Raw genomic sequence first — 9,850 nt, 5'->3', positions numbered from 1 at the left:
TATTTTTTCCTTATGTTTAACCTGAAGCTGGTGGAAAAATATTCCAAGAAATGGCAATATTCCCACACTGATTTTGACATCAGTACAGCAAACTGGTGCAAGTACATGCTCAGAGCTATTGCAGGGACACATGTATGGAGTGAGGACTCCTCGTAAGGATGTTAGGCACAGTGTGAAGCCATACATTTCCTGCAGTTCCTCTGATCTTTTGGTCTTTGCTCACCAAAATGGGATGCCCAGTACAAGTGACCTCTACTAGCAGAAGGTAGCTCAGATCATTGCACAGAGGAGGAGACAGGACTTCCCCAGCAGTCATTATTGTGGAACAATTTACCTACCTCTATGTGGAACAAAACAGGGAACATCTCTGGCAATTTTCACTCTGCATCTCATTAAACACTGCTGAAAACTGGCATGTGTACTGCAGCTGGCAACAAAGCTCATTAAATCCTTCCCGGAATAAACCTATAAAGACAGCAAAGAAAGGAAGATTGTAGGCATTTAGTTCATTATTGTGCCATTCCTTCGACATTTAAGAAAAAATTCACCTATAGAAGACATGTTTCTTTTAGCACTTATTTTTTCAGTATCTTACATTCAATGTCTTCCCATATTTCATATGAACTCTGAATCACAGCATGGAGCATTTGATCCCATTAAAATGCCTGTTGATATGAATTGTGCCTGTGTAATTAACAAATCTCCAACAGAAACAGAGTTCATAACCTGACCCTTTACTTTTACAAAAGTTGAGTTGAAAGAACAGTTATTACATAGCTCTGACAGCTGTAACTAACAGAGAATGGTAAATGTAATTGGCTACATTTAGGTTTTAGAAGCACAGGTATACATCCAGACTAATTCAGCTGCAAACAGTGGAGTTATTTCAAAGTTAAAAGAGATGGAAAAATATTGTAAAACTCTCCCTGTAAGTATGCATGCATTTAAACTACTTCATGGAGTCATGTTTGAACCCACATTTGAAGTGTTTTCAATTATAATAGTTTCACTCTGAACATCACAGTATGGTCCAAAGACCTCAAATAATAGTATCACTTCTTCAGACTTGAGGTTAGTTTGCAGACAAAATTCTGCCCTTGCAGGACTCAAGGAAATGGCATGAAACTGAGTCAGGGGAGGTTTAGTTTGGATATCAGGAAAAGGTTTTTCACCCAGAGGGTGGTTGGGCGCTGGAACAGGCTCCCCAGGGCAGTGGTCACAGCACCAAGCGTGACAGAATTCAAGAAGCACTTGGACAACGCTCTAAGGCATACTGTGTGACTCTTGGGGATAGTCCTGCACAAGGTAATAATAAAACTAATAAAAGTAAAGGTTAAATTCCAAATTTTAAAAAAACAAACTATGAAACAAACTGCTAGTATTATACCTAATAAGTAGAGAAAGTGATAAACTGAAGAATCCAACATGGAGAGAATATGTTTTTGTCTTGGCAGTCTTTCTTCCTTCAATTATATTTCCTCTCATTCTTCTGACAGAAATGTAAAATGATGCTTTTGATGCAAAAACATGTTTTAAATTATGGGAAACACTTCTGGCATTAATAGCTGAATATTGTTCTAGTTGCCACAGACGTGGCTAGTTTCCATTCAGGCAAACATTAAAGGACAGAAAGTCACTCCTGTCACATGGCATGGCCCAGCACGCTGAGAACAAAGTATACGTGGCACATGTAACTCACATGTAATTTTTCTGTAGTAATTTTTAAAGCTGCTAAAAATAAAGTGTCAGAAATGCTTTTTGTACTCTCCATGACAACCACTTCACAGAAACAGGCACACAGCTTTTGAAGAAAGGACTAGATTTTGGAGTGATACCATTTTTGTGTGCCTAGTAATGCCATATAGGACTTGGGGTACCTCTCTGTGCTACACATTGTGCAGCAGTATATTTTTGGTTTCATGTGCATTTAACATGTCAAAATCACACTCACATGTAACAAATTTTGCTTCCAAATTGAATTATTGAGTTCTTATAGGAATGAAAATAGTGTGTACTAATATAAAATTTAAGACTCCCATAATTTAATATGTCTCCCCAGTTTGTTTCAGATGGAAGAGGTATGTGTAAAACCTCACACAGACACAGAAAAAATCCACAAACCAAGAGCATCTAAAGGCCCTTGAATATGGAAATATAATGAACTAATGATTGTAGGAAAACTATTCCCATTCCTCAAGGGCTCACAGGAACATCTTGTTGCATCTGTTATTACAGAATACCTTAAAACAATATTTGTAAACAGAGAGAATTTTCTTCTCATAGAATTTTTTTTTCTGTTTTTTAAAAAACCAATGGAGCAGTAAAAATTGGCAGGCAATAAAACTATAACATTAAGACCAGAGAAAATCCAAGTCATTTCAGTGTTCAACACCTTTTTTCTACAAGCATGTTCTAATTTTTACAGATTAACACAGACTAGTGCCCATAGTACCTTTATGCTTTGTGTATCTCATCTCTGCCCATCTATAAGTTCAGCTTCTCATTAAAAACTCTGTTTTTAATGCAACTACATGAGTAAAAACAACATACAACTCTTACCTTAGGGACCCAAAGATACTGGTTGAAGGATACAGTTACACATCCATGTGTGCTAAATTAAATTAGGTGAAGGGCAAATCTGTGTACTGAATTTTCCCATTAATTAGGCTGTGGGAGCCATTCAATACAAAGATTGTATAAGCAGCTTGCTTAAATTCTCTCCTTCTCTACGTGGAATTCTCATGGTAATTTCTTGCCCAATGAAAATATTCTGTTCTGGAGCATCAAATATTTGCAGTGAGATTTAATGTATTTTATAGCTGCATTCTGCAAGATATTAAAGGAGCCAGGAACCAGAAAGAAAGTATCATAAGGAGAGAGAGGCTCCCTTCTTAAAAAAAAACAACATAATGTGTATTTCTGTAATTAATTCTCCTACAGTCTCATAAAATATTTTATCCCCTTCTACGGTAGTATTTTAGTGCTGATCTTGATAATACTCAGTGGAAATTGCCCATTCCGGAATTTTCTTTTTTTGTTTAAAAGATCATGTTTCCTTTAGCCTTCACAGTACCATGCATATTAACAACATAAAGTCAGATTCCTAATGGTAAGTATCCTTGTTCTGAAATGCAGATTGCTGTTCTGTTGTAACAGTTCTCAAAAAATTTTATTCTTAGCAATTTCATCAGCCCTCACAGAGCAAAGGGGCAAATATCTCTGGAAGAAACACAGCATCTTAATGTATTTAAATGTTAGAGTATGCTCCAAATATGCCCAAAGTCAATTTTTAAAAGATTTTTCAGACACGGGAGAAAGGCTGAAAGCCACAAGCTCTTTTCAAATTTTAAATAAGAGGCTATTTTTTGGTTTTTTTTCTAGGAGCTCTATAGGAAGGACTGCAATTTAGCCGCTCAGTTGCTCCAGTGCAGCAAGAATTACGACAGGGCACATAAACTCTCAGAGGTAATGTGACCAAACTTCTTCAATATTCAAAGAAATAAATATTTTATGGAAAACAGGTTATTTTGCATGTATCAATTCCAGAATTTGTTTGCCCTTAAGGTTTTTATCTCCCCACACCCTGCCTTTAAACCACAGGAGAGCTGGAGCACCTGCTATCGTTCTGTGCAGCCTAGGGAGGTGCTCACAAAATCAGTCAGTGATGGTACTTGAAGATACTCTCTTCCCCAAAACCCCTCCTATCCAGTAGAATGGGCCTGCACTGATTGCCTGAAGAACAAAGGTTTTAGCAAAACCAAAAAGCTGTGAACTCTAGAATGCAAAAGGCTGGGGAGAAGCAGTGGGGTGAGAGCAGGGAAATGACAAGCTACAGGCGTCAGAGATTCTGATATAATCAATTTTCCTCCTGGAGCTATTTTCCAGTCCAGCTAGTTTTTAAAACTGAATTTTAAAATGGACTGACAGAACAAATACCTTTTTCTAAAGAAACCAGAGCACCGAATGATTGATTTCCAAGGTGTAAACTTTAATTAATAATCCTTGCTTCCAAGGAAACTAGGCTTGAGGAACAGGCTCCTTAAAGGGGAGGTAAATATTATCTTAGTGAACCAGACTGTCTTAAGGGATGCAGGCCTTGAACAAAGCAATAGCACCTTCCTCACATATATTGCTTCAGTGAAGGTCATAGGGAATAGCCTTTACTTCATGAGTCCCGTCAGGTCAACTTTCCCCCAGATGGTCTCCCTTTTGCAATTCTGCAATGTAATAATACAAAATTAAACGTGGAATGTATAAACCACTTCTGAGTCAGTAGATGGCTTCAGTGCACTAAACAACCCTGCTAAACAAAGATGGAGAAAGACTCCTCTGTCAAATGGGCAATGATTTTCCGGAACGGAGACAGAAATTCCATGTTAAGAATTATCTTGGTTATTTTTTCCTATTATCTGACTTCCCTTAGCAAACCATATCCAGGAATTATCATGATATTGCTAACATCTGAAAGCACCCTATTTGTTAGCAGTAATTAGGACCTTAAAAGTACTAGGTGGTTCACTTGCAGAGAACTATCGCAAATGTGGGGTCTCCCCACAATTTCCCAGACTGTCAAACACTCAATTAAATAGGCAGTCTCCACTCATAAGTTCAAGTATTTGTTAATTTAGCAAGTGTGAATGCACTTTCACAGCCAATAAATTCCTTACAAATGCAAATATTGCCTGATAAAGTATTGTATGTTATCCAGAAACCTAAACCGGAGTACAATATAGTAATGTGACTGCAGTATCATTTTAGTAATTTCAGTTTCCAATGCAATACCCAGAAAATAATGTTCTTCCTCTTAACACATTTCATAATATTAATGCTGTATATAAAATAGATCAAACAGTCATGCTACAGGATACTGTAGCTGCCCCATACAGCACTTTCTCATTAAATTAACTGTATTTCTTTTCCTTGTTTCTGTGGCAATTTACAACAGGCCTATTTTACAACCTGTTTATTCAATCTCTGTTGCATCTGTACTTACTGTGACTAATACTGCTGTCTGCCAGCAGACTGGCAATATCATATTCTTTATTTCCAATGGAAGACATATGAGCTAATTAGCAACATAATGATTAATCCAAAATATCCTGGAAGGTTCTGTTGGTTGAAAAAACACTCACCCTATTTCACATAACAAGAATACCATTTCACTACATGCCATGTTTTGAACACACTGAGTTTGGGGTATTAAACCAGCTTTAAAAACTTCCCAGTGAAGCTAAAAGAGGAGCTCCATATTTATATACAATGTGAGACCGGGACCAGGAACAGGCATTGTAAATTTCCTTTGCCGAAAATAAAGTGAAAGGGGATAACTTCAGTTATTTGTAGGGTTCTCTCCTCTAGAGAAACAAAGGTAAGGAGGCAGTGAGGTCATAAGGCTAACCACTCTTTGTTTTGTAAAGAGGAACTTGATTTCTAGTTATAAAGTGCAGAGTATATCAGAGTTCAGCCAAGTATTCAAGGGATAAATTCCTAAGTATGTATATATATATCAAAGGAGATATCATAATCACAAACTCAAAACTTATTCCAAACATGAGTTCTTCTGATTTCCAGCAAGAAATCTGAGAGACAACCATCACGCAGCTCTCTGTCTCCTATTGTCAGATCATTGATAGAGATCTGAAATGAGCAAGGCAGGTGAAATTTGACTGGAAAGCATGTGTAGTGATACTTCAGTAGGCATTACCTACCAGATTTTTGGACTGCATCAAGGAATGTGGTCTCTATCTTTTCTGGTCCTCATGACAGAATGGCAGGTGGAACCACCCACAAAGCTGATCCTGACTTTCTCAAAAAAAAAAAAAAAAAGTAATGCCTGATGCATAACAGACACTGATTCTGATTAATTCTGTCACGGGAATCATAATGTAAATTCACATAAGAACATGTTCAGGCTTGTGTGGATGGTTGATCTGACAAGCAGTGTCCGACTGATGGGGCAAGGAAGCTGGTTTGGTTTGCTTCTTCCCAGCACAGGAACACTCCTGTCACAGCAGCCAGTACCACTTTAAGTGTCAGTGAAGCCAGCTTCTCCACCTCTTCAAACAGCATTGTTTATCAAATGTGAAGCTGCAGAGCAGAAGCCAATTTGGCACTGGGTTAGAGGCAAGATGAGCTTGAAGAAAGGCAAAAGAAGAACAGAAAAGATCTGATCTCTTCCTCCTCTTTTTTCACACCCCCTCCAGAGACCTCCACACACCCGAATCCAACTGCAAATCTCACTCAGGCAGGGCAGTCTGGAAGTATTGCTCTATGCTTTAACTCCCTATCTGCCTTTTTAAGATTCTTGTTTACTACATATTTCACATCAGTAAAGTAAACCTGGCAGTGCTGGGTTAATGGTTGTACTCGATGAGTTGAGAGTCCTTTTCTATGATTCTATGATCATTCCTATCCAACCTGAATTAACTTGGAAGGACGCTTTTCAGTTTCACAGTGTTGTCCATGAGGGAAAGCAAATTAATATTTCTAAAAGTTAAGTAGATAAATGAAGGTCATTTGATTACGTATGATTCCAAAAATGCAAAAAGATTGTGGCCCTCACATTAGCAGAGGAACCATATATAGTGAGTTATGCAAGGTCATAAACAGCACTTATACCAGTATTGACATGTACCCTTTTCTCCTTTCTCTTTTGCCATATCTTTATGTTACAGTTGCCATCTGACTTTCAGGAAAGAGTCAGCATCCATCTGGAAAAACACGGGTGCAGCCTTTCTGTCCCCTTGTGCCACACTTCTTACGCTGACACCATACCCACTTGCGTCATTGCCAAAGTACTGGAAAAACCAGACCCAAACAGCTTGTCTTCACACTTGTCGAGCCCATCTACAAGGGATCTCAATTTTCAGGACTCTGCCGGAAAAGTCGGACAAAGGCCGCAGTACAAGTCCGATATCTACTGCAGCGACACAGCCCTTTACTGCCCCGAGGAGAGGAGGAGGGAGAGGAGGCCAAGTGTGGACACGCAGGTGAAAGACGTGGGGTTCCTGCGGTCCCAGAACTCCACGGACAGCACTGTCGAGGAGGATGGTTTCCATTCCAGCTTCTCTCATGAAGCCTTCCCAGAGTACATTACCTCTCTGCCAACCTCCAGCTCCTATTCCAGCTTCAGCGTCACCTCCGAGGAGAAGGAGAACGCCCAAGCCAACACTCTGACAGCCTCTCAGCAGGCAATCTATATGAGCAACCGAGATGAACTGTTTGAAAGGAAGTCCCCTGCAGGTTATGAGCACCAGGGAAGCCCCAGGTTTGCCAAGCCCAAACCTGCGCAGCACATGGAGCTTGCCGACGACAATGAGAACTCACCCACTTTTACCAGAACTCTGCCATCGTATGCAAATGAGCCTTTTCATTTCTCAGCCATAACACCACAGCAGGCATTGGCAAATCAGAAAATGAGGAACGAGTGCAGGAGCACCCACCTTTCAGAAGAAGACTTGCCTGGGCGATGGAGGCAGTTGAGCGTGGAGGACATTGGTGCATACTCTTACAGGAATGCTGGCAGGCTGTCGCCCTGCAGTTTTTCAGAGCAGTACTACAGCAGCCCTATTAAGAAGGGGGACAGCCGAACAAGCCCCATCTATGCTAGTTACAAAGCAGATAGCTGCTCCGAGGGAGATGATATCTGCCAAAGCAGACTTGTGGATTCTTGCTTCCTGAGAACAGACAGTGGCCTGAATATTGACATCACCACTAGCTGTAAACAGGACAAATTGCCCACTTACAAAACGAAAGAATCAAGAGACCAAAAAAATGAAAGGATCACTGTCCAGTTATGCAGTAGCAAAAACATCGAAAACAGCCCAGTATTGAAAAGAGAATATGTGGACGTGAGCCCCAACAGCTCAGCAGAGTCACTCAATCAGAGTTCAGCGGAGGCTTCAGAAATCCACCAGTCTTCCATGGATCAAGGAAGCCATTCGGGTATTCACAGCAAACAGCAGCAGTTTCAACGGACTGGGAGTACTGGTTTGAGTCGGAAGGACAGCCTTACAAAAGCACAATTATACGGAACCCTTCTGAACTAGGCATCTCCCAAAACGGCAATAAGACAACAAACAAAAGGAAGCAAAGAGCATTTGATACTTCTAGTGAACAATAAGGTTCTAAGAAACAGGATTATTATAAAATATATATTCATAATGGTACTATATGTTTAAAACGAAATCTCTACAAAAACGTTATACAGCACTTTTCACTTAACATCCTTTCCACGTGGGAGATCGTCCCCTCCCCTCTTTTATAAACCTGAAATATTTTTATAATCAAAATGGTATTTATTAGACTATCTTAAGCTATTTGAGCAGAATTCTTTTCCCTTCAAGCAGGTTTCTTATTTATTTTTGTGCATGAGGCCATCTGTGCCTAAATTCTTGGAGGAAAAGGGTAAAATCATGATGGCGGTGATAAAAAAATAAATCCACCTGATAAAATACCATAAAATGTCATGTGAAATCAAAACAAACAAGAATGGTGAATTTGAAGAAGTATATTTTTTAACAAGAATGGAATTGTATCTTAAGTTATTTCATAAAAATGTATTTATGAGTGACTAATGTATGCACAAAGTGATACTAATATTTTGTTCTTTTAATCCACTGTGTTTCTGCTTTCCTATTTTTCCTTGTATACTACCTCAAAAGTAATTGAGGGTTTCTTTGTCACATTTTCTGTAGGCTTGCATTTATATTGTCTAAAATGCATGCAGTGTCATAATTAATACTGTATTTTGCATAACTTAATAAAAGACACCAGTGGATCTATTTTGGGTTTTTTTCCCTTCCTCAAAAAAGAGCCCGGACAATAGAACATGGAATTTCTTTGAGTGGCACCAGTCCAGCAGAAGTTAACGACTAAAGCTGCTGAATTAGATCACTTTCTAAAGAAGTTTCTCTGCAAGTTCCAGAAACCTGGTTCACAGTCCATGGCCTGTGGGTGTGGAAGGATGACTTTTCATGAGCCTGTTGAAAGCAATCAAGGAAAAACAACTATTTATCCACAGGCTTGAATTCACTAGACAGGGTTCTGCACACTGAAAGAAAACTGAAAACTACTTGAAAACCAGTGATGTGAACTCCTCCTCCAGTACTCACATACTTGACACAATCTTTTAGGTCTTTAGAACTGTTACATCCCACAGTTGCCCTTTCCTCCTATGTAGCTTGGTATTTCTAACCATGATTGTTCTAAAGCCTAAGGAAAGTCTGGCTTTCTGTAGCCTGTGGGAATTTTACCCCTGAGTCTAAGAAGCTGTGGTTTTACCTGTACTTTGTGCATTTCCTCCATCGATTTTTCTGTTTCTCACCATTTCATCAGTATGGAGAAGGAAAGAGCAAAAGGAGAAGAGGAGAAAAACAAAAAGGAGAGAAAGGGAAATGCTGTGGATTTTCTTCCTGCCTTCAGTATTGCTGTTTGGTAAGCAGAATATAGCAGTAAATATTTAGTAATTCTTTTAAGTCATGTTCAGGAAACACATATTGCATACTTAATATAATGACTCTTGACAGCTTATGTATGGGGAAAGTCCTTGCTTAGTGAAGTATGTGGTAGTAATCAGTGAGATCGCTGTGGAAATCTACAATAATTCCTTATAAAGCTAAAATAATGATTTGCCATTCAATAGCTATTAAGAAAGTATACATTTTCTGCTGATTCTCTGCAAGCAGTTACCTGGCAACTAACTATGAACCAGGACTACAGAACTGCTCATTTCCTACATAAGTATCTTCAATCATGGAGCCACAGATTCAATGCATCTGGCATGAGCAACTCCCATTGCTCTCCGTATTCTTCACGTATAATATAAAAATTTGACTATTATTGATGTGCG

The 9,850-nt window shown here is 39.1% G+C and overlaps 1 protein-coding gene across 1 annotated transcript; it reads left to right on the top strand.

Moving 5' to 3' along the window:
- Window positions 1–1,311: 1,311 nt before the first annotated feature.
- On the top strand, window positions 1,312–8,783 carry BEGAIN (brain enriched guanylate kinase associated). The gene is made up of 2 exons (XM_027893612.1): window positions 1,312–3,465; window positions 6,675–8,783. Exon 2 carries the CDS (start codon window positions 7,200–7,202, stop codon window positions 8,046–8,048), a length of 849 nt encoding a protein of 282 aa, XP_027749413.1. The 5' UTR covers window positions 1,312–3,465; window positions 6,675–7,199; the 3' UTR covers window positions 8,049–8,783.
- The last annotated feature ends 1,067 nt before the right edge of the window (window positions 8,784–9,850 follow it).

The sequence above is a fragment of the Empidonax traillii genome, unplaced genomic scaffold (assembly GCF_003031625.1).
Source record: "Empidonax traillii isolate 1590-97213 ecotype Southwest subspecies unplaced genomic scaffold, ASM303162v1 scaffold398:size1781980, whole genome shotgun sequence".
NCBI lineage: Eukaryota > Metazoa > Chordata > Aves > Passeriformes > Tyrannidae > Empidonax > Empidonax traillii.
The sequence above is the reverse complement of the archived record's forward strand: the minus strand, read 5'-3'. Positions and strand labels throughout refer to the sequence as shown.

Bases quoted from the DNA above. Each gene is read 5' to 3' on its own strand.
- BEGAIN (XM_027893612.1), top strand. From the start codon at position 7,200: ATGAGCAACCGAGATGAACTGTTTGAAAGGAAGTCCCCTGCAGGTTAT.